Raw genomic sequence first — 25,379 nt, 5'->3', positions numbered from 1 at the left:
CGCACTCTATATCTAAGTGATTCTAAATATTTTTTATATAATTTTTTTTTTATAATGTGAAAATTTGGACTGTTATTCAAAATATATAATTTTTAAATAATAATTTAAATACAATACTAGTATTTTTATATATATAAAAAAAAAAGAGATATTATTGTATAATTAATTATGTGAGAATTACATCATTAAAATAAAATTTGTAGTCCCAACAAATTAAATAAGAAGATCTCACTAAAATTAATAGATCTACAATCGAATCCCAACTTATACGGTAAAATAAAATAATAACAGTACCATACATTTTTTTTTAGTTTTCCAAAAGTAAAAAACAAAAAATAAAAAATTGGACTCGCAATTTATTTTTATTTTTTAAATAAATAAATAATCAAACATAAAAAATAAAAATAAAAATAAAAGGGAAAAAGAAAAAAGGAAACCCCATTTTTGACTTGCAAGAAGAAGACAGTGTTAAGTAAATCAATTTCAGTTTCTGCTCTGGTCAAAATCATCCCACAGCACTTTTTTGGTGCTCTCCGGAGATTTTGCTCCCAACTTTTTTGTTTTTTTCGATCAAATCGTAGACGCGCAAGCGCAGATCTGCTGTTTGATCGAATTCTGCACTCGCATTTTTCGATTTTCAACAATCTTGGTTTTTTTTTTTTTTTTTTTTTTTTTTTGAGGTTTGAAATTGGGTTTTGGGAAGATTTGATTTGCTGGTTGTGTTTTTGGGCTGTTAATCTGGAAGAGAAAGATTGGCAGAGAAGGAAGGCGCAATAAATTCCATTAATGATAGTTCGTACTGTATTGTAGGTATGTTGTTGTCTTTGTTAGCTCTTGACTTCCTTGATTTGCGGAGGATTCAAATCATTGCTGCTTCTGCTTGTGCAGTGAGCTAGGGTTTCTGTTTGTAAATGTTGGAGATTGTTGCACGCCTGAGCGTTTTTGACTAGGTTGTTTGATTATTTCTCGGCCTTGTGACTGCATTTATTCAGGTGGTCAATTGAGTGAGTGAGTGATGAATTGATTGATCCGCGGTGGAGCTTCAAAATTTTGGAATGTTTTCGAATCTGGTGGAGCTCTTGGATTGGTGATCTTAGGGTTAATGGTTTGGATGAGGTTCAAGAGTATGCTTTGTCGTGAGAAATGAGGTTTTGTGTTATTGAGCAATGGGGTGTGTTTTTGGGAAAGAGATTCAGTCGGCTAGTGCGCTGAGGAGGAGTGAAGCTGTAGTGAAAAATGATGGAGGTAAGGAAGGGGAAAAGGATCTCACGGATAGGTCAGGTAGGAAGGAGAAAGTAGTGGTTGGATCAGCGAGTAAATCACAGGAGGATGATGTTGCTGCTGGTGGAGCTCTGAATGGTGGCGAGCACAAAGATGAGGATCGAAAGAAAGAGCATTCGAGGCGTCCGAGGGGGGAGAGGAGACGGTCCCGAGCAAATCCACGGCTAAGTAATCCACCAAAGCATATCCATGGTGAGCAAGTGGCTGCTGGATGGCCTTCCTGGCTCTCTGCTGTGGCCGGAGAAGCTATCAATGGCTGGACGCCTCGTCGGGCTGATTCATTTGAGAAAATTGACAAGGCAAGAGGTTATTGGTTTAGTTCATTTCGATGTTTTTTTTTGTTTGTTTTTTCCTCCCAATGGTAGTTCATTATGGCCTAATTGTTTCTGCTTATGTGTTTGTGTTTAGATTGGACAAGGCACTTATAGCAATGTGTATAAAGCTAGAGATACTATCAGTGGAAAGATTGTTGCATTAAAGAAGGTTAGATTTGATAATTTGGAACCCGAGAGTGTGAGGTTTATGGCAAGGGAGATCTTGATTCTGCGCCGTCTGGATCATCCGAATGTTGTGAAATTGCAAGGGCTGGTAACATCAAGAATGTCGTGTAGTTTGTATCTAGTGTTCGACTATATGGAGCATGATCTGGCGGGCCTTGCTTCGAGCCCTGGAATAAAGTTTACCGAGCCTCAGGTGGGAATCTCGCCATTCTTTATTTTCATTTTGTTTGTATTTTTCTGTTTATTACTTTAGAATATTGGAAATGGCCTTATGTTTGCATAGTCTGATTGATCTGGCAGGTAAAATGCTACATGTATCAGTTGTTGTCGGGCCTTGAGCATTGCCACAAACGCCATGTGTTGCATCGTGATATTAAGGGGTCGAATCTACTGATTGATGATGGAGGGGTTCTTAAGATCGCTGATTTTGGCTTAGCTTCCACCTTTGACCCTAATAACAAGCAGCCCATGACTAGTCGGGTTGTTACCCTTTGGTATAGGCCACCCGAGCTGCTTCTTGGTGCCACTGAGTACGGTGTGGGTGTAGACTTGTGGAGTGCAGGATGCATTTTAGCTGAGCTTTTTGCTGGGAAGCCCATCATGACCGGCAGAACTGAGGTACATGTCTTAAATAATAATACGATGTTAATTGAGATTATTGACAGCCTTTTTGTATCCAATGTGCGCATGTTTGGTAATAGCGTTTGTTCATTTGATCGCAGTGAAACATACGGCACTGCTGTGTGTGTTTGTAGTATGTCAAGATCTGATGTTTTTCGAGAAAGTATTTGTTCTTTACTTTTTCGTTAGCCTGTTAAGTCTTTCCTGCATGTAAGCAGCTTTTTCACTCTATTCCTGCATGTGAAAAGTTACGGTGTTACAATATATAGAATTCACATCAATTTGTCAAGAAACATATTAGTCCTATATTTCACGATTCATGGAAATAGTTTCTTCATATCACCACATTGTATACCACACCTTTGCATCATCTGTTGCATTAGATAACGACCACTTGAACAATTAGTTACCTGAGTGCAGAATCGACTCGTTTCCTTAATATTCATGTCTGCAACAATGGTCTCTTTTTCTATGGGTTATTTGAAAAGTTCTGCTGTCAGAGTATAGTTTCAATTGGCTCTTATCTTGTGTGTGTGTGTGTGTGTGTGTGTATTATATATCTGCAGCTCAATGTGATAAATGGCATGTAGGTGGAACAGCTGCACCGGATTTTCAAGCTCTGTGGTTCTCCATCAGAAGAATATTGGAAAAAGTCGAGGCTTCCTCATGCAACTATATTCAAACCGCAGCAATCATACAAAAGATGCATAAGGGAAACATTTAAAGATTTTCCTTCATCTTCACTGCCTTTAATCGATACTCTCCTTTCAATTGATCCTAGTGAGCGCAAAACTGCCACAGCTGCACTAAGTAGTGAAGTAATCTCTCTCTCTCTCTCTCTCTCTCTCTCTCTCTCTGACATAATTTTAAATAAGACACAAAGCACTGTCACCGATTTCTTTTGCCACAAGTATGGTCTTGTGCTGGCTTAACTATGATCCCCACCACGTTGATTTTGTTTAATGTCATTCAATAGATGGGGGTTATGCATTATTGATCCTTTTTTGATCTATTACAGTTCTTCACAACCAAGCCGTATGCATGTGATCCCTCAAGCCTCCCAAAATACCCACCTAGTAAAGAGATGGATGCTAAACGCCGTGATGAAGAAGCTCGGAGGTTTGGAAATTCATTGCTCTTCTCATATAACTCCACATTTGTTCAGATTTTGCTACAAGGTTCATATTGAGTATTAAAATTTCTATTTAAATCTGACTTATGTTATGGTAGATTGAGAGCAGCTGGTAAAGCTCAAGCTGATGTGAAGAAAACAAGAACACGCGATCGGGGATTACGTGCCATTCCTGCACCTGAAGCCAATGCAGAGCTGCAAGTCAATATTGATGTATGTTTCTTAAATATGCCTCGCTTGATTTTTTCCATTGATGATTAAAGTATAGAATAATATAATAAACTTGAATTTTTCAAATCAGTCCTTAGAAATACTAAATGATAAAAAAATCCCTTGGTAGAAAGAAAATCCATTGAGAATCCCATCATGTTTTTCTAAACTATAGTTTAAATTATCACTCCAAATTTTTTTTCAAAGTCTTAGGTTGTGTTCTTTTGTGGGTTTTATCACGTATTTTTACTATCCAGATTTTTTTTTTCCACAAAAAATATCACATCAAATAATTATTTATATATATATATATTATACTACAAATTTATTTTACATGCAAAACATCACATTAATTTATGTTTATATCACATCAAACAACTATTCAAATTCAACTTTTTTATTATTCAAAAATCCAAAACTAACATCCCAAACCCATAAACAAACACACCCAGAGTTTTTGTAAAAGCATAGCATGTTATTTAGTTTTGTGATATCTCACATGATGTTTCACATTTGAAGTGTTTTCATTGTGTTCTTGTTGATTTTGATAGCAATTAACATTAAAAAAAAAAAATCAATTAGTATTCGATTTGATATAACACTTTTATATATTCATTGGATTTAAGATTAATAATAAGTTATAGATTACATAGCATAGAGTTATGTGCATATGAATAAATCTGAACTTAAATTTGGTAAGACCATTCTTAAATTAGAGTTATGTTGTTCGGCTATTAAGTGTCTATTGCATAGGGTAATTTGCAATGTACCTTAAAAATGAATTTATGGTGAAGGGGGCGACTTTTATGTTTGATTCTTCGACACTGATGCAACTTACTTTTGGCCCTGTAAATTACAGAGACGTCGCCTAATCTCACACGCGAATGCAAAAAGCAAAAGTGAAAAATTCCCCCCACCGCATCAAGATGGAGGAATTGGTTATCCTTTGGGGTCATCTCAGCACATTGACCCGACCTTTGATCCTCCCGACATACCATTCTCTTCCATGAACTTCTCATATGCCAAAGAGCCTATTCAAACTTGGTCTGGCCCATTAGTTGATTCTGTCGGGGGAAGAAAAATGAAGCAGCCGAAGAAAGATCATTGGAAAGACAAGGGATCTAATATGTACAATGAGAAACATGTGTTATAATACTTTATTAGCTTATACATGTCGGCAGATCAACCACACGGAGGTGCAGCGACTGCAAGTTTACGCTGCTGTTATGACTGCACCGGGAAATATTACCGAAATCATATCAGAGGTAAACATTCGAAAAAAAAGAACAAAACTTATCTATTTTTCTCCAGAATTCCTTGTTTCTGCTTATGGGTTTTACACGATCATGACAGGCATTATTTTTTTCTTATTTCTTTCTGGTTACAAATGTCATTTTTTCTTTAAGCATTATAATTACGAGCTGAACTCGATTTCTTTGTTCTCTGCTGTTAATGGGAGAATTTCTTGCATTTGGCTGCTCTCTTTCCTTGTTCGTTTCTTTATTATTTCGATAAATGCATATATAGGGTTTGGTTTTGTGTTTTGGTTTGAACTGTGGTTTGAATGTGATGTTTTGTGAGATAAAATACTACTTAAAATACTACTTCCTCCGTCCGGTTAAGAATATATATTTACTTTTGGCGCAAAGTTTAAGAAATAATAGTATTTTAATTATAATGTGTAATTAAAAGTAATGTACTGACATTTTTGCCTTTTTTTTTTTTGTATAAAAGAAATGATGTGATGTAAAGTAAAAATATTTGTGGAAAAGAAAAGGGATATTTAATGAAACAGATATTTTATAATTGAACGTCTCAAAATAGAAATAGCGTATACTTTCTAGCCGGATGAAAATAATATAATTTTATTAAGAATAATGAGAGTTGCATAGTGAAGAAATTGGAACCAAATGTATGTATAGGTTTGTTGATGCCATTTTGTGAGGTATGTGATGGTGGTGAAGTTTGGGTTATTTTGAATGAATGAATAAAATGATAAGAGGAGGTTGGCTCTTGTTTAAAGACATTTTGTACTTTGGAGTTTAAGAGTTTGTTTACATTTTAGCAATGATTTTACTATTTAAATTTTTTTTTCTTTAAAAAATATCTAATCAAATACTCAATTTTTTTTTTAATTTTATTATACTAAAATTTAATTTTACATTTAAAACATCACATCAATATATATTTATATTATATCAAACAACTATTTCAATTCAAAATTTTTCTATTCAAAATAAAAAATCAAAATCAAAACTTCACAAGTATAACTATTTTTTAACACTAATGTATTAGTTCAGTAAGGAATAATCTGTTGGTGTGGATGGATTCTTGATCACGAGATTAAATTTCCTGAGGTTTTTAGATTTTTTCTGCAACATATAGTTCCTGCGTCATGAATAATATACACATAATGGTGTGTGTAATACTATTGTGTGTAGACCGGATAAGACAATGGACCGAGGATCTCGTACATTTTTATTCAATTTTATAGTTTTCAATAAAAATATAATACTATTTTTGTTCAAATTCTATTGTTCTAAATCATATTTGCATAATATTTTAGGTAAGTATTTTTTTGTTATGAATTGATAATTTTACCATTTGTGATAAAGTAGAGAAAATATGTTCAAATAAAAATGGTAAATGAATTAAAAATAAAATAGCACAATTTTCTTATAAAATATTGTACTAAAATACCATTTTAAAAAAAAATCAAATCAAATCATAGCCAAATAAACCTCTCATTTAAGTTTAAAACTACTATGTCAATACATTAACTTGTAGCCACACTTTTTAATGTTTTTAAATCCATCTCTATAGTTACATATAAAAATTAGTAACAATTCAAGGTTTTATTTACTTGAAAATTGTTTTTATTCTTTACTATTTAACTCTCCTAATTTTATATAAATTATTATATCTAAATTATTATTTAAAAAAAAAATTAAAAACGAAAGAATATGAAGATATATTCCATGTTGAAGAATTTTGTTGAAATCGAAAATTTAACCTTATTATTTTGAATGATATACATGGTAAAAATATATATTTTGGCGTATTCGATCAATATAAAAATATCAATTTTGTATGAATTATTTTAAATTAGTCGGCATTATAATTAAAAATGCATCAACAAATATGGCACAAATTATGGCTCGGGAGACTGGAGCCCCTTTGTAGCTCCATTAACAACTTTGTAATGTGTGCTTTAATTTGTATAAAATATGCATACTTTGATAATGTACATATAGGTGAGCCGATACGATAAAAATTGAACTCACAGATAAACTATAATTGCAAAAATATTCGATCAAATTTATCAAAGTATCACAAATTAACTTATGCTCTTTCAATTTCGTAACGTTTATTAATTATTTAATTTATCTGTAACTGGTATAATTTAAATTGTTTATAATTTCTCATAATTTTTTAATTGGAATATTTTTGTATGAATTAATAGAATCATATAAGAATATATTAGTATTGCAAAAATTATGAGATATTTCTTATACAAAATAATAGAAAAATATTTAGGAGATAGATATTGGATTTGTTCTTTTATTATTTTAAAAGTATTTATTTAGACACAATTTTTAATAAAAATATAATTTTCTCGTTTCAAAAGAGATGTCTTATTAGGAATTAACACGAGATTTAAAGAATAATATTATCAAATTGAGAATAATATGAATTATAATACAAATGATCAAATTGTTCTTACTTTACAAAGGATTAATAAATAAATTAAAGTAATAATTGCAGTGAGATTTGTGTAAATATTGTAAAAAAAGTAAGAGTAGTGTTGTTGTATAATGGAATCCATCGTTACTAAATAAAAATAATAATTAAAATGAAAAAACAACACAAATTCTTTTGGAACGGAGGAGTACTATTTATTCTAACAAAATATCACTTGTAAGTTACTATTTAAACAAAAATTTAAATCAAATAATCCTTCCATCCCACTTCTCGTGTCCACCTTTTCATTTATATCAATCCCACTTATTTTGTCACTTTCCTTTTTGAAAAATAATTATGTCAATCACACTTATTTTTGTCACTTTCATTTTTGAAAAATAATTATACACTTTAATCTTATTTTTAAAAATTTAATCTATAATTTTTTTAATTTTAATTATAATAATCAATTATTTTTATTTTACGATAATTATTTTCACTAATAAATTTTTAATTATTTACTAATTATACCCCTCTTAAATTCACGTGTTTACAGTAACACGAACAAATGTTCGGGACGGAGGAAGTATCATTTTAATCAATTTTAAATCACAATCAAACAAACTCAATATTTATATGCCTTTTTTGACAGCCGAAAAGATAAAAATGCAAACTTTTTGGTTGAGTCACAGTTAATTAGATACATTAGGTTATCAGCTAACTACTCCATAACAATAATAATAATAATAATAATAATAAACCTAATGATCAGAAACTTGCAGTTGGAGTCAAGCATGTGCTATTATTATTATTATTATTATTATTATCCAATTATTGTTATTTTTTAAGTATCTAAGATCTGGAAAAAGTAAATAATGGAAGTAGCACAATTATCGGAAGATGAATTAAAAATACTTGTTTTATCACTTATGCATTAATCCAAACTTGAATCCAAGCCTAATTTATTGAATATTAGACCCGAAATTGGATGGAGTCACCATTTTTTAAGTTCCGACGGATCCTAAAATTGTAAGGAAAGATTAGATCCGGATATGAAACTTCCGGATCCGACTTATTGACGGGCCTACGAAGGATCCTAAAATTGTAAGGAAAGGTTAGATCCGGATACGAAACTTCCAGATCCGACCCATTGACCGGCCTATGAATGGGGCATGAGTGAAATACAATAATGCACAACAAAAATGAAAAATTTTAGATGTTCTTTTGAGGATTTTTACCCAAGATTTTAATATTCACCAAATTTTTTCTCCCTCAGAAATATCACATCGGGTTATATCCCATCATGTAACTATTTCAATTTAAAATTTTACTATTCAAATTCTAAACGCATAATCCAAACTCTAAAAAGAACACATCAGAGGCAGGAAAGGGAAAAATAAAGGATATAGATTTGATAGAATTGAAAGAAAACAAATGTTATGACTTATCATACAAACAGACAAATAGATAGATAGATAGATAGATAAAAGATTAGATCCAAGAAACTAAAGGGAATAAAAGTCACCTGACCTGTTTGTTTGTTTTTCCTGTGATCATCAATCAATCCCACCATCTCTACAGATTCAGATTTGTATCTGCCAGCAATGGAAATTCCTTCAAAAATGCAATATATATATATATATACAACAATGTTAAATAAAGCAACCATTTTATTTGAATCTTGCATCCAAGTTGAATGAATAAATATGCAAGCAAAAAACACAATAGTACAACAAACCTCCAGAGTAACACGGCTAGCGGCGCATCCTCTGTAAATCACTAGCCACCCGAACAGCAGCTTCAGCGACACCCTTTACGCTCGAAGACTTAAGATCCGAGACCAACGCCTCAGTCTTGGCTAAATCCGAAGTAGATATGGATAGAATCATTGCATGTAACATATATTGGCGACAAGAATACCCGAGAGCATGCAGGATGTGGTCCAGCACCGTGTAGGAGATACCACCACGGCGCCCGGTTTCGAGGATATTAGAGACCTTGTTGAGATTCATGAGGAAGTTCATGGTTGCTTCTCTTGGAGCTGCCTTGAACAACAGGGTCAAACACTGTGACGCCAAATCTGCAATATTAACCTCAGACGACGAGGTTAGCTCAAGTAGCACCCCTACATTGCCGCTGAAGTCTACAATGTCTTTTATCCATTGCTGTGGATCAGCTGCATTTTCAGTATAACCGTCGTTGATGAGGCTCGGCTGCTTTGAACAGATGACATCAGCGTTAGAGGGTACGGCGCGGAGAAGGAATGCTTTGCATAGGCCAAGTGTCGGCTCGATGAAATCTTCCATCTCTTTGGTGCAGACAAATTCTAAAAGATTTCCGATCTTTCTCACTACTTTTAACTGGGAAAGAATCTTGGTTTCTAGTTCGGGGGCGGATGCTAGAGCCAGGCAAAGCATTACGTTGCTTGCATTTAGAGTCGAGAAATCACCCAGTAGGAACTCGAAGCACTGTGAGACTGCTTTCATGTGAAGTATGTCCGAGATCTTTATGCAGTTCGACTCGATGAGCATCACAAGCAGCTTTTGAGCAAACATAGGAATGGGGTCTTCGTCCTCGATTAAAGATGGGTAGAGTGGAAGGAAGTGAATATTAGACACAGCCTTCAGATCTTCTAGCCTTTCTTCATCTTTCGACGTTTGGGTCAGGAAATGGATCATCACATCGGAGAAGATCTTCAGGCATAAACAGCGGGCATCTCCGTCTTTGTTTCCTTTGTAGAGGGCAACGAGGCCAGGAAGAACCTGGCGGATGAAGATGACAGGATTGTTGCTGATTGCCGTGGGTTCCTCCGAGATTGATTCCAAAATTCGCAGAAGAGTAATCTGAAAATCATCCCTGCCCTGTAATCAAACAAGAGATAGTAAGTTGAGAAGTTCGGATTAAAATCGTAATACTGCTGATAATAAAACTTGATAGGTAATGCAATGATAGATGTAGAAACACATAAACATGAGCATTAAAGGAGCTTTATAAATTACAAGACAAATGGCAAAAATTGCGATTCACAAATAATGCATACTACGATACTTTATAGTTATTGAAACTAACCATAAAAAAACTATGCGATAATATAGATTAGTTACGGCATATGGCAAAGGCATTATTAATGAAAACAACTTAGACAAGTAGATAGAACAAAATATGGTAGCAGATAATTTAACAGCTTCAACATTCATTTATTTACCTGGAAAGGCGACTCTGTCAGCTTAAGCAGATTCGAGACAAGTTGTAGAATCTGAGGAGTGACCACCAAATGCTTAAAAGAAAAACTCCCTAAAAGATGGAGAACCACAGGAAAGAACTGAACACTGTTTTTTGGAGTACTTCGGCTGGCGCTCTGCCCGTGACGTCTGCCTCCCATAAGCTGCTGAATATCTCCTGTTATAGTTTCTAATAAACCTGGTAACGTTGAGACCACAGTTTTGACAAATGCATCCAGGCACTGCTGCACATATTTGTCTTTCTCTTTTGCAAGTCTATCAACAGCAGATAGTAATCGTGCATTGCAAAAGAAATGTGATAGACACCTTTTTCCATTTTTGCAAAGTAAAGCCACAAAGAGGAGTGCCTTCCCCCGCAGGACTTCACTTCCCTGCTCGATAAGAGACAAAAGATTGGATACAAGATTCTTATCTTCAATTAGAGTAACAATGTAGCGCCCGACATTTGCCAGAGAATTGCTCCCGAGTAATGCCATGTTTAGAAGGTTCAAGCATATTTGCTGCTCACGCTGGTTACCCTTGAAAAGACTTGAAGTGATCTCCTTGAGAGGAAGTTTCTCTATAACATGCTGTATACAAGTTTGGTTGAAACGAACCAGTCGGGCCAAACATGATCCTGCAGTGAGTCTCATGCTTTCTTGTTTTCCTGAAGCCCTATATATATAGCAAAGATTGCTAATTACATCTTGGCTTGTAAAGCGAGTTGCCCAATATCCACCATGACTAGAGATGTTCTCTATTGTTCTTAAGGCATAAAGCTGGGTGAGATCATCTTCTCCTTTCCTTAGTACAGATGAGATGAGAGAGATTAATGAATTCGGAACCTGAAAAAAATAGAATAGTAAATGCAGGTTCCTTGAGATGAACAAATGATTACAGCCATATCAGATATATTAGATACTTATAGCAATCGAGAAGAACCTAACCTGCCAGCAAGAAGAAGGGCGGTTGTCTTTTGATGGAGACTCCTGAGAGTAATTATCCTTAGCAGGATCATTGAGAGTAGATATGTAAAAGAGCAACTCACCAAGAGCAGCCATAGAAAACCTTCTCACTTTTTCCTGTCTATCTCTGAGTCCATCAGTTAGAGCACCTAAAATTCCAGAAACTGCCAAATCATCTCCAATGAAAGTGGAATGTCGAATTAACAGGCCTACAAGTGATGAGAGCTGTACACGTAAAGCCAAAGCCTTGGACTGCCTCAACATTTTGACAAGAACAAGCATAATAGGTCCATTGGTCAAAAGATTTGCAGCATCAGCATTGGTACTCAGCATCTCAAGATATCTGATCACATTTTGCTTCTCCACATTAACATTACCATTCATGATACTCACAATTCTACTATAAAGCACATCCAACTTATCTTTAGGAGTCTTCGTAAAGTCAGACGGGAGAATTACATGAAATGGAAGAGAAGGAATTGCATCTAATCCTTTGTCAAATTTTCTGCTCGGCATTACAGGCCTAACAGACAGATCAGACTGATGCCATAGAACTTCTGAAAGGTCCATAGATGATTTCTCTGTCCCAAAGTCAAGGGCACGCCCAGAGACGTCCTTAGTCCTCTGTGTTTTCTGCTGAAGACTAGCACTGGGTGGTGTAGCTGGGCTCACTTCCATGTCGGAGGACGAATCATGGTCTTGTGCTTTTGAATCATCCAAAAGAGGTGTGCCATCCACATTAGAAGTGTCCAGCTGGTTTTTGACATTGTTCGCCACATCTAGTTTCTCCTCAGTCTTGTTTGGTGTTGATAAACTATCGTCGGTGGTGGAAGATACATTATCAGGACCTTCGGTTTCATCAGGTCCTTCATCTTCTGTGCTCTCATTGAAATCAAGCTCCATGTCATTGTTTTCAATTTTGACTTCTGCATCATTCTTTGAGCTATTGGGTAATGGCCTTCGGTAGTTCTCTTTCTCATTTTCTCTTTGTAGGTTGGATTTTGCTATTCTTGAAAGCCTCAGGAGATGCACCCCGCTTGTATTATCTCTGTTCTTTTTATCTGGTGTCCTACCTGATTGCTTGGCCTGTGTTTTACGACCAATGATTGCGCTCTTGATAGGTGTTTCTTCTCCTTTGACTCCAGCAGCAAAGTTTTCATCTTGTTTACCATGCACTCTTGAATCTTTTCCATAAGTTTTAGGTGGAGTCTTGTTTCGAAGAGGCCTATTCCCATTACGCTCTGTAAGTTGTGGCTCGGAAGACATCTCTATCATGTCAGCAAAAGCAGGCTGGGGAGGTAAAGCCAATGGAACAAATTTCAATCTCCAAAAAGCATGGTTGCAAAGTTCAGGCCACTGGATCCTTTCGGCAGGATCTTTGATCAAGAGGGAATTTATCAAATTTACAAATGGACGGGATGGAGTTCCAGGAAGTTCAGGGACTGCATCTAAAAGAATTGCTTTTGCTAACTGAGTGAATTCCTTTCCAACAAATGGAGGCTTTCCAGTATAGCACTCATATAGCACACATCCAAGAGCCCAGAAATCAGATGCATATGAATGGACACCTCCATCTTGGAATAATTCCGGAGCCATGTAACATGGAGTTCCACGTTTTGCTTGTGGTAACTGCACATGCAAGTGAAAACATACATTCAATATTTCAGTAGGAAGAGAGAATAATATGCAGAATAAAATGGCAATCACCACAATAAATTAGAATTATCTGATAATCCACCTGGGAAGAAGGTGCTGCAGATATATCACTCAGTTTTCTTGCTAATCCAAAGTCACAAAGCTGCAGTAAAAAACATTGATGAAGCTCTTCATCAGGAATTTTCTGAATTGCAGTTGTCAAAGAGGAAAAGAAGATGAATGATACCTTTGTGTGTCCATTTTCATCCAGCAGGATGTTGGATGGTTTTAAATCACAATAAATAATTCCCTTTGAATGCAAGTACCTGTTAATTTGGCCATGAATAAGTGATAAATGCTTCTAATAATTTGCCATAATGAACCAAAAGGATGGACACAGTTTGATTCTTACTGCAAGGCATTAACAAGGTCATGAGCCAAATCATGGATGGATTCTTCAGGAAGCTTACCATCCTGCCATACACCCAGTAAATTGTAAATACAAATCAATGATGATGTAATTGAGCAACTTGGGCATCCGATTCCATGTGATATATTACACATTGTAAAACATAGGAAGTTAGCAATGAACACCTGCTGCAACAAGGTCAATAGATCTCCTCCAACACAGTACTCCAAGACTAGCCATAGATGAGCTGATGTCTCATACCTACAATGTCACTTGATGAGAAAACGAATGCCAAAAAAAAAAAAAAAAAACAAAATAATATGCTATTTGGCAGCCACGGCTCTTACCATGAGTAGAACCTAAGCACATTATGGTGATCAAGGGTGTGCAGAACTCTTACCTGAAACCAAAAATTGATCAAAGGATGACTTACACATATATACACAAAAGTAAAGCCCAAAAAAGAAAAAAAAAAACAGATCTATTTTTGTTAATGAACTCTTTGTGCGTTACATTTTGTCTCTAATATTTACCTTTTTCCTCCTCTTCTCATTTAGTTTTTCTCGCTTAGCTTCCTTCTTTTCATCTCTTTGCTGTTATTACTAAACTACTACTAATCTAATTATGCACCACTCGGAAAAATTTAACCATAATTTGGCATCATCTATAAGCACACATATAGGTGAGCATTTTAGCAGACACTTGAAGTGCTAACTGAAATGGAACAAACAATATATGTGTTTGTTATAGGCCAGTGGCGCCACTTTGCAAAAACTTCTTTCTGATAACTGATTATACGTCTCTACAAGTCATCAGTGGAATCATGTGTGGATAGATTAGTCATCCTACTTGAGCAAAGAACAAGAATAATCATGTTAAATACTTGCATTACTTGCGTGTGGCGTCTTCAATTAGTAAAAAACACCGTGTAGGTCGTGATGTATGGTTCACGTACCATGGGCAGCTCGCGTTTTGCATTTTCACTCACTTTCAGTTGAAATGTAAACGGCATAGCTTCAAATGACAAAATTATAATGCGGGAAAGAGAATGCATAGATGAACATTTACATACAAAAGGAAAAGAAGTTCAGCTAGGGATCCGTTCAATAACAAATCCGTTCACATAAAGCTCAGGTTGCGAGTTCTTGGAAAACTAACATTTAGATTCCAACACTCGTTTCAATCTTTTACTAGGTTTTGAGATTTAAACAAAACTAACACACAAAAAGATTTCAGCGGACCAAATAACTGATTAAAAACCTCACCGAAACTGTTAGTACGAACGCTTACTTCTTGAAGAACCTTGGTCTTATGAGATTTATCCACGCTCTTAATCGCGAAGTACTCGATCGTCTTCTTCTTCCTCCCTTTGTACACAGTCTGCAAAGCCACAAAAATCCAATCAAGAAGCCGACAAATCGGAAACTTAGACTACAAAATGAACTCAAAAAAAATTACCGAATATTTGCCGCGACCAATGGCCTCATAAATGTGGTAGTGATTCATCGCCGAGCTTCTTCAAATCTGAGGCGATCGACGACGTTGAGTTGAAGAGATGACTGATGGAGGAGAGAGCGGGGGAGAGAGAATAGATTGGAATTCAAATTTGGGAGAAAGACAAAAATGTATATCAAACAAAGACATTTTTTTAAACGGTCTATTTAAAATTTATTACTATTATTATTATTCTGCTATTTGCAATTTAGTCCATAAATTTTTAGCATTCAGTCCCCAGGGCATAAAATTTGAATCCCATCAAAATTGGGCTTGGTTTCCGACGGAAGTAATAAATACTCTTTCTGGCTCCGTCTCATTTATATTTTGCATTATTATACTTAATATTAAAAATAATTTTATATTTATATAATTTTTTGTATTTTTTCGTAATTTTTTTTTAATTTGTACTACATTTTAATATAATAATTAATATTCAAATATAAATATGCCAAAAAATTTCCCACATTGGATGTCTGGGTGGGTCACTGCAGACACGAGAATTTAGGATATATATAATTAGTAGATAATTAAAAATGTATTAGTAAAAATAATTATCTTATGATATAAATAATTATAAATTAAGATAAAATTTTAAAAAATTAAATTAAAAAAATTAAAATCAGATTAAAATGTGTAATCATTTTCCAAAAACGGATGGAGGGAGTAATTAGAAACCCTTGAGCCGGACATAAGTAGTATTACATTGGATAGAAGAAATATAATCAGTTTGCTCACGTAACATTTTTTTTTTAGGGTAAACTGTTTTTTAGTCCCGTAATCGGACCCCTTATCATTTTAATCCTGTAAGTGGAGCCTGTCGCAAATTAGTCCCATAAGTGAAAAATTTTCGCTGTTTTAGTCCTCCGACGCCGGAGATGCCTGCGTGGCTCGCCGGAGGTGACGTGTCAGCCAGGTGTCGCTGACCTGGCGGACACGTGAATTTTATTTTATTTTTTTCATTTTTTAAATTTTTTTAAAACTTATTTTTAATTTATTTTAAATTTTATTTGTATATTTTTTAATTTTTTTATTTGGTCCAATAAAAAAAATAAAAAATAAATAAATCCACGTGTCCGCCAGGTGTCACTAGGTCAGGGACACCTGACGGACACGTCACCTCCGGCAAGCCACGCGGGCGTCTCCGACGCCGAAGGACTAAAACAACAAAAATTTTTCACTTATGGAACTAGTTTGCCACAGACTCCACGGGACTAAAAAACAGTTTATTTTTTTTTTTTTTAATATAACAATTCTCATAAAATATTATTAAAAATACAAATATATACACATTAATATAATATATATTAACAATTCATAAAATAATCAATTATTCAATACAAAATATTATTTGTTATATTACCACCAATACAATTACACATAACCACACACAAAAAATTAATTATTCCAACAGACGAAATATATTTTATCCATTTATTTTTAATATGTATATATTTTATTTTTATTCGCCCAATTCAAATGTTTATATTTTTGTTTTTAGTTTTTATGGACTCAAGCCCTAATTATTAATATGTTTTACACATATTTACCATTTTACTTTCATTCATCCACTTATATCTACCATTTTTATTAAATATTTTATCCAATAAATGTTAGAGCAAAAGGGAGTATAATACTCTTATATTACCTATTTTTTAAAAATAAAAATTAATTTTTTTTTTCTATAAAATGTCTATTATTTCTATTTATATTCATTTTATATAATTTATCGTTTTGTAAAATTATTATATATTTTAATCATATTTTTAAATTTTATAATTTATAACTTTTTAATCTTAATTAAATTATTTAGTTATTTATTTATAATTATTTTTATTAATGTATCTTTTAATTATTATATTTTAGTTAAATTTTCGTATTTATAATAACATAAGCTGGATGAGGGCAATGAAAAATATTAAATAACTTTTTATACCTAATATAAAAAAATTGATATTTTTGTTTAGAGGTTTGAATGTTAAGTTTGAGTTTAATAATAAAGATTTTCAATTGAATTAATAGTATAATAGTGGTATAAATAAATATTGATATTATATTTTAAATAAAATTATTTTTAATATAATTGTATAAAAAAATTTTAAAAATATTTTTTACTATATATTTAAAAACAAATTAATAAATAATATTTACTCGGTCCATTTGAAATGATTCATTTCATTTGAGATATATTTTCAAATAAGTAGTATTGCTAGTAGTTTTAAAATAAGAATTAATATATAATTAAAATAATTTTAAAATATGTGTTTAAATATTTTAGATATTATATCTCAATAATATATTTAATATGAATATTATTTTGTAGTGAATGTAATTTTAAATAATACAATGAAATAACAAAAAATTTATTTATAATTAAGATTAATATAGGTAAAAAATACTCCCTCCGTAAAAGCAAGAAGTATATATTTATTTTTGGCGGTAAAGTATGACTATTTGTGAAAAAAAAATGAGATATTTAATGAAATGATTGATTTGTAATTGGACGTTTCAAAATAAAAAATATATATATATATATTTTTAAGCGGATGGATGAAGTATTTGTTACCCGGGAGAGATGAAAATAAAGAGTTTTGAGTGGTGTTGCTTGTAATGTTATACTATTTTCGTTCAGCTCCGAAGATTTCATTTACTTTTTGTATGTTCATATTTGAATATTAATTATTATATCAAAACGTAGTACAATTTAAGACAAAATTATAAAAATACTTCTAATAGTATTTTATAATATTAATAGAATGATATTTGTATCGAAAAAATATATTATAAAATTAATTAAATTTATTCATATTTATTAAATATATTTAAATTTAATAAATTTTATGAAAAATAGAAATATACCGTAAAACAAACGAAAAAGAAAATGGACACTATTATAATGGTATAAGAAAATGGAGAGAGGTAAAATTTATTAAAATCCTTCAAATTAATACTCACTCGGTTCTACAGGAATTTGAACTCTTATTAATTAAATTAATTTATATTTATTAAATATATTTTAATTTAATAATTTTTATAAAAAATAAAAAAATATTAATTATTATGAGACAAATAAAAATAAAAATAATATTAATTACGGTGGAAATACATACTTTTATTTGAAAAACACTCTTAAAAAGAGAAAAGAAAAAAAAAACCAAACAAAAAAACACTCGAAGCCGAAACGAAGAAAACTACACCCCTTTTAGGGTTTTTGCTTTCCCTCCAAAATAATATCGCAGATTCGGTACTTCCCCAACGTTCCCTCCAATTTCGCTCTTCGTCGTCCGCATCGTCACTTTTATTTTCACTACGGTCGAAATCAACCACCATTGTTGTTCTGTGCTGTGCTGAGTGCTGTGAATTCTTAGATTAGATTTTATTTATTTTTTTAGTTTCAATTGTTTTTGGATAGTTTTAAAAGATAATTCTTTTCATTATTTCCTTTCGCGTCCTTAGCGGATTCGAGGGTGATAAAGATAATGGGTCTCTGGTTCGATGACGAAAACCGTTCAGATTCAAGGAGGAAGAATTCGAGTGTGGATATAAGAGAAATGGAAACACAACGAATTGACAGTCAGTATATCCCGGCTAGGCTTCTTTGTTTCCTTATATGCTATTGATTATGTTTTGATATTGCATTTGTACTTTCTTTTGAGCCGCTTAGCGCTGAAAGTATATGAGGCCTTTTGATTTTCGGTGTCATTTAGGGTTCTTTTCGATAAATATATCTATGTTTTACTTCTCATAAATAAAAATGACTCATCTTTTATATCTTTTGACGATAAATAATGTGCTAGGAGACATTTTGTTTATATTTTTAGGATATTAACTTTGCATAGCATGATTGGTAGTTTGTTGCCAAATTATGTATATAAAAGGATCGGTTGCTAGAGTTAGCTCTGGTGGTTAATATGAATCTTGTTTATCTAAGACTTGGCACATGTGCACAAAATTGCTTGCTTTACTTTAGGGTTTGTGATTGAAATGACAGCCCATTATTGAGTGAAAAATCCCCTTACTGTTAAGCTTCTTTACTTTCTTTTATTTGTGGCCTCACACATCAAATTAATCTTCAAAGGAGACAAGTCTTGGGCAGTTTAGTGCTACTTTGAATCACCTAAAGTTTTTATTGAGTGATAGTTCGTAATGTGGTGATTGAGAAATACAGGGTTCATTTTCACAGGCTTTCTAGCACTAATTAGTAAAGGAGTGTTTTCTTGTTTTCGTAACTGCTAGGTGATGATGTGGAAGATGGTGAGCATGATAATTTTCTTTATCTCTCCGATACAATGCCTATTGATGATGCTTGCTCAACGGAGAATTCTCTTGAAGCCCAATTCGGGGATCTTGCAGGGGAAACCCAATTGGTGGACCCTGTGGATGAAACTGAATTGGCAGATCTTGAGGGTGAATCTCAATTGCTGGATCTTGCAGGAGAGACCCAATTGTTGGATCTTGTTGATGAAACTCAAGTTGTTGATGATCCTGATTGTGTGGAACATATGCCACATGAGTTTTTGGATGAGATTACTACGAAAAATAGTATGGAACAGTGTGAGACCCAAGTATTATCTCAGAATGGCAATGATAATATGGATGCCTGTATTTCTGCCACACTGAAGGACAGAGTGGACAATCAACCTCCTAAAGATGGTTACCATATTTGTATGACACCATCCAATACAGTCGTCAATTCAGAGCATCATTCAGGTACTTTCTGTTTCTATGATGTCTCATTGTGATTGTGGTTGTAGATGTGATTTTTATATGTACTTTTAGCCTACATATGCTCCCATATTTTGACACTACTACTCGCGATTATTTTTACAATGTTTCCATCTTCTCATAATTGGGGAAACATCTTTCAGGGTCAGTTTCCAAAGGATTCACCTCAGTCCGTGCTGCATCAATCAGGGCCTCTGGCTTGGCTGCCTGTGCCCGGGGATGTATTGGTATATCATTTTGCAGCAGTAAGGATAAAACTTCTGTAGAACGAAAAAAATGCAAGCTGGATAACTCATCTCCTCTGGGATATTGCTCGGAGTCTGAAAGACACCTTGGGAATAAGAAGATTGAAAACAATGGGGAGCTGAAGGATGCAAACAAATGCAAGACTGGCGGCACGGCCATGAGGAAGCTTTTCAGAGAGAATGATTATACTGATCTTAATTTGTCAGGAGATGATGTTGACCATGCGGTTGATAATCCCAACATGCCTGAGTTGCCTACTTCTGACAACTGCTTGGCTGGGTTAAGCTATGCTGATTCTCAGGAACCTGGAGAGCTATCACAAATCCATGCACTTGAGGTAGTGGATAAATTTCTTGATCGTAATGCCATGGAACTTGAAGAAGGCTTTGGCTCAGGATTTCGCAATACAGAAAACTTGAATTTCATCTCTAGTGCTAAAGGTTCTCTGAATTTGGTTAAAACTTCTATTGGCAAATGCACTGATAGAGAACACCGGATTTATGACTGGGATAATATTCGTGAAGATGATGGTGGGGGAGACTTTTTCCAGAAGAAAAAGAAGCTTTTCTTTGACAAGGGAGGTACTGAGCCTAGGAAAGGCAGGCACAACAATGCTGGAAGTGTTGAGCGCTGTGGAAATGTTGGAAATAAGGATGCACAATGCAGAAAGGATAAGTTAGGGGATACAGTTTCCTTGGATTCAAAGTTGATGCTGCAAAATCTAAGAGGAAGAGGAAAATCACTTGAGTGCAGGGATGATGTCTTTGACAAGAAATCTGTAAATAATCTGGATGAGCAGTTACAGAGGGTATCTGGGCACGATATGGCAGATAATGGTAAATGTAATGATGGTTTGGAAATGAATACTACTATTGGTCCTGATACTCAAATGGCTGCTGAAGCGATCGAGAATCTGTGTTTTGTAGTGCAGTTGGATGACAACAATAATAGTGCATCCGACAAAGGCAGACTCGCCCTGGCAAAGCAAACTACTCGAAAGAGAAAAGAGAGTGCTTCTTTGGAAGAACAGCCAATAACTGAAACATTATGCCCCACTAGGGCTGCTGTTTCCAAAGAAGCCAAACAGTCTAAGAAAATTAAGAAGAACCATGATGCAATGCCGGAAGTGGCAGAGCAGAGGAAACTGACTGGAATGGAAGCAACCTGTCAAAGATCAGCTGGGCCGAGTGATCTCAAGGAACAGCATGATGTTTCTATCCCTGTTGCTAAGAGAACAAGAAAATGCTTAGAGTTAAATAATCCAACGGTAGCTACAAATTCATTTGATCCTACGGGGGAGATAAAGGATTTGATGAGTTCACCGATCCTCAAGAAAAAGAGGACAGGTGCCAATGTTAGAAGTGCCAGAATTGTCACCATTGAACAACTTAAACGGATCGGTTTAGCTGCACATAATCAATCAAAGAAAAGACTTTTTAGTACTGTCAATGCTTTGAATGTTGATGTCATGGACAACGGACAAGGAAAAAAATCTGAACAAGAAATTTTGACTGTTGGAAGAGCAATTGACACCTGTAGTGGAGAATTTGAAAGACCCAGAGTTGCCCCGAAAAGTGATAATGAGAAATCTGGTGAAAATACAAAAGGAAATAGCAATCTAGAAGCATCGCCGAGCACTTCTGCTTGCAGAACACCTGCTAGTTGTGTGAAACCAGTGAAAAATGTTTCTCCAATTTGCATGGGCGATGAGTATCTCAAGCAGTCCTGCCGAAATAGCCTATCTAAAACGTCCCTTATTAAAGAAATTGACAGCTTGGCAACTCCTTTACCGGGACATTATGACAGAACAATAGAGTTGAGAAAGAGGAAAGACATCACACAGGTTAAAGTCTTGTTTAGTCAGCACTTGGCAGATGATGTTGTCAAGCAGCAGAAGAAGGTATCACCGTTTTCATTTTCTTTTTTTATTGATTGCTTTTATCACCAAGTTATGGATCATATAGCTCTGGTCATGGAACAGATTTTGTGTCGCCTAGGGGGTGGTGTTGTGGCATCTATGTCTGAGGCAACACATTTTGTGGCTGATGAATTTGTTCGCACTCGGAATATGCTAGAAGCAATTGCTTGTGGGAAGCCAGTGGTTACTCACTTATGGCTTGAAAGTTGTGGACAAGCTAATTGTCTTATTGACGAGAAAAATTACATACTCAGAGATGCTAAAAAGGAAAAGGAGTTTGGTTTTTGCCTGCCTGTTTCTCTTTCTCGAGCTTCTCAACATCCGCTTTTACAGGTAAATATTTATTGGTGCATATACAAATCTTTCAATTGTTTGATTATCTCACTATCTTAGTGCAGGGACAAAAGGTCTTTATTACACCAAATACGAAACCCGGGAAGGAAACTCTTGTGAATTTGGTAAAGGCTGTTGCTGGATTGGTGAGTAGTTGTCCTCAAATTGTTTTATTTTATTTTATTTTTGTCTATGATTTTCAAAGATATGAGAATACTCTATTAATGGATATTAACACACTAATGAATGGTGATGTTGCTCTTCAGCCTATTGAAAGACTCGGAAGATCCGTATTGAATAGTGAGACGCCTCCGGACAATCTTTTGATTCTGACTTGTGAAGAAGATTATGATCACTGTGTTCCTTTTCTGGAGAAAGGTCGATTTCTTTCAACTTTTATGCATTGCTAACTTATATGGGCATACATCTCACAGGCTAACTATTGCAGGTGGCGCCGTCTACAGCTCGGAATTGCTTTTGAATGGAATTGTTAAACAAAAGTTGGAATTTGAAAGGTTTGTTCTTTGCTTAATCTTGCTCCACTTTTTATCCGAGAGATAACTTCTTTAAATTGTTAAACAAACATTGAAGCATCAAAGTTTCTTTCTTTTGTTCGTTTTTTGTTCTTTGCTTTTGCCTAATTACACATGACGATCCCTTTTAATCGATATTTTGAATGTTTAAACTACACGAATTAGTATAACTTTTTGTTAACTTGGAAAATGTAGGTCCGTTTACAAGTTTACATTCCATTTAAATGAAGATTCATAAACTGATTGATTGATGCAATTGAACCAGACTTGAGTTTGCATTTAGATGTAGGAAAACGATGATTGTTGGTTAAATTGTTTATTTCATTTTTGTCTGATTTTCTGTAGTTATGTTAGTAGACAAGGAATACCCGTTCTCATATATTATTATGGCAAAATTACTTATTATCCACCTGTGGTTTAAAAAGTCAGTATCATACATTTTTTGAAGCTCACTCATGTTTTGTAAAACAATGTATAGGATTCTTTTGTTTCAAAAAACATGTGTGTTTGGTACATAGAATTAACAGCCGATAAATGAAAATGATTCAATTTCTCTTGTTTATTTGAGTCAGAGAAATGGAAGTTGAGAATTAAATCATTTTCATTTCTCTGATTTTATTTTTCTGAGGAATGAATCTTTAGTATTATTTTTTTAATTTTATTTTTATTTTTTTTGTACTATTTAATTTTTTTATAAATTTTTAAAATTATATTATTTTAATTTTATAAAAATCACATTAAATTTATTTAATTTTTACAGTTTTTAATTTTTACAAAAATATAATTTTACAAAACATAGTATATTATTTACAATTTTTTTAAAAAAATCAACAAAAATATTTCTTCGTAAATTCTCATTCGTTAAAACTCTTTTTTTGTCCGATTAATTATTTGTCCTTGTTCGATTCATTTAGAGAGTTGTATTTTTTTAACTCTCTTTTCTATTTTAATTATTTTTAAAACTCTCTTTTCTATTTTTCTCTCTACTCATTTAGAGAGTTGTATTTTATGAACATGAATGGTGCAGACTTTTTAAATCATAAACGTAGCATAAACAATTTTGCCTAGGAAGATAAATGTAAAGTTAGACTGTTGTCAGTATATTCGATTATTCTTGTATCGCACAATTCACTGGTGTCATGTGATCTCCAGCCTTGTGTCAATGATAAACGATAAAAATGGCGTATAAGAGTAAGTAATGTGGTTCTTTTGTATGGACAGACACCTACTCTTCTTGGATCAGTTGAAGAGGACGCGATCGACGGTGTGGGTGAAGAAGAACAACAGGTATGTTGCTGCTACAAAATGCAAAGTAAAGTAAGGTTCAATGTGTTTCCATAAATCAGAATAATGTGTTTGTAGGAGTGAATAATCAATGTATGACCTTGAATATGGAATGAATCTAAGTTGTAACTTTTGCAATTTTTTCTTGTCATTTATCTGTAGCCATTTTAGTTCTGTGTTTGTCACCTTTTTTATCGCCAAAAAGATTGAAACATGTTTTGAATACTCCCTCCGTCCTAAGTAAAGCTGTTAAACGAGCCGAGCGAGCTCGAGTATTGGTTGTTCTAGCTCGACTCGAACTTATTAACGGTACAGGCTCGGCTTGTTAAGAGTTCGAGCCAAAATAGTGCATCGAGCTCGGCTCGTTAGGCTCAAATTCAAGCTCGAGTTCGAGTTCGAGCTCAGTTTGAATTTCATACCTATTATATATATATTTTAATATATAAATTAAATATATTTAATTTTATTCATATTTTTTTATAATAAAATATTTAAATTTTAATAATAAATATAAATTTTGATATAAAAAAATATATATTATATTAATATATAAATAATATAAATATATTATCACTAACGAGCTCAATTGAGCTATTCGTGAGCCGAGTTCGAACTCGGTTCGTTTGTAAAAAAGATAATTTTTGAGTTCGAACTCAATTCGTTTTTCTTTATAAACAAGCCGAGTCGAGTTATTAACAAGTCGAGTCAAGCTTAGCTCGCAAACTCCTCGATTCGTTTAACAGCTTTAGTGCTAGGGCATTGGGGGGTGAGGGCCCACGTAAAACCGCCCCCGCTTATGGGCAATGAGTAGAAGCAATCAATAATCAGATGGAATTTGGATGAACTAATGAGGACTTTTGAACTACCAATCATTAAATTGAATTACGTAATTCATTTAAAACTAATAATATATTTGTATTGGATAAGATAAGATAATAAGTAACTAACGTGTTCGATTAGGTTTCACAAAATTTAATTAAATAGCTTCAGTTGTACTTTTGTATGCACATACATGTCCAATGACTAAGGGTGTATTTGTTGGTACTAATTTAATATAATCAGAGGCTAATAGTGCAATAATATATTAGATATAAATTTACATTATATTTTCCAAATGTATTTATCATCCAAAATAAATATTGATGTAATTAACCACAAATCAAAGCACAATATGAACGAGCTTTTTGGAAT

At 33.7% G+C, this 25,379-nt stretch overlaps 3 protein-coding genes across 7 annotated transcripts; 2 read left to right on the top strand and 1 right to left on the bottom strand.

Moving 5' to 3' along the window:
• The first annotated feature begins 456 nt into the window (after positions 1–456).
• Positions 457–5,185, top strand: LOC127266559 (probable serine/threonine-protein kinase At1g54610). 3 transcript variants are annotated; one of them, XM_051296834.1, is made up of 8 exons: positions 457–810; positions 993–1,580; positions 1,690–1,974; positions 2,082–2,399; positions 2,993–3,220; positions 3,421–3,521; positions 3,633–3,747; positions 4,604–5,185. In XM_051296834.1, the coding sequence occupies exons 2-8, from the start codon at positions 1,167–1,169 to the stop codon at positions 4,895–4,897; spliced, it is 1,755 nt and encodes a 584-aa protein (XP_051152791.1). In that variant the 5' UTR covers positions 457–810; positions 993–1,166; the 3' UTR covers positions 4,898–5,185. The 3 variants fall into 3 exon arrangements, with proteins under 3 accessions (XP_051152791.1, XP_051152790.1, XP_051152792.1); XM_051296833.1 differs by having other exon boundaries at positions 889–1,580; XM_051296835.1 differs by lacking the exon at positions 457–810 and having other exon boundaries at positions 1,335–1,587.
• A 3,631-nt stretch (positions 5,186–8,816) lies between these two features.
• Positions 8,817–15,274, bottom strand: LOC127266416 (serine/threonine-protein kinase RUNKEL). Of its 2 annotated transcripts, none has more exons than XM_051296658.1 (11): positions 15,114–15,274; positions 14,946–15,035; positions 14,003–14,055; positions 13,841–13,916; positions 13,659–13,720; positions 13,494–13,572; positions 13,350–13,409; positions 11,594–13,240; positions 10,631–11,491; positions 9,164–10,286; positions 8,817–9,039 (listed from the first exon to the last, which is right to left on the bottom strand). In XM_051296658.1, the coding sequence occupies exons 1-10, from the start codon at positions 15,159–15,161 to the stop codon at positions 9,180–9,182; spliced, it is 4,083 nt and encodes a 1,360-aa protein (XP_051152615.1). In that variant the 5' UTR covers positions 15,162–15,274; the 3' UTR covers positions 8,817–9,039; positions 9,164–9,179. The 2 variants fall into 2 exon arrangements, with proteins under 2 accessions (XP_051152615.1, XP_051152616.1); XM_051296659.1 differs by having other exon boundaries at positions 8,817–9,020.
• A 3,027-nt stretch (positions 15,275–18,301) lies between these two features.
• LOC127266606 (uncharacterized) lies at positions 18,302–24,359 on the top strand. Of its 2 annotated transcripts, XM_051296907.1 has the most exons (9): positions 18,302–18,393; positions 18,606–18,722; positions 19,386–19,859; positions 20,018–22,020; positions 22,102–22,371; positions 22,437–22,517; positions 22,638–22,749; positions 22,820–22,886; positions 24,126–24,359. In XM_051296907.1, the coding sequence occupies exons 2-9, from the start codon at positions 18,629–18,631 to the stop codon at positions 24,223–24,225; spliced, it is 3,201 nt and encodes a 1,066-aa protein (XP_051152864.1). In that variant the 5' UTR covers positions 18,302–18,393; positions 18,606–18,628; the 3' UTR covers positions 24,226–24,359. The 2 variants fall into 2 exon arrangements, with proteins under 2 accessions (XP_051152864.1, XP_051152863.1); XM_051296906.1 differs by having other exon boundaries at positions 18,320–18,722.
• The last annotated feature ends 1,020 nt before the right edge of the window (positions 24,360–25,379 follow it).

The sequence above is a fragment of the Andrographis paniculata genome, unplaced genomic scaffold, assembly GCF_009805555.1.
Source record: "Andrographis paniculata isolate CXL003 unplaced genomic scaffold, ASM980555v1 Contig76END, whole genome shotgun sequence".
Classification (NCBI taxonomy): domain Eukaryota; kingdom Viridiplantae; phylum Streptophyta; class Magnoliopsida; order Lamiales; family Acanthaceae; genus Andrographis; species Andrographis paniculata.
Note: the sequence above shows the minus strand (reverse complement) of the source record. Positions and strands in the feature narration are given on the sequence as shown.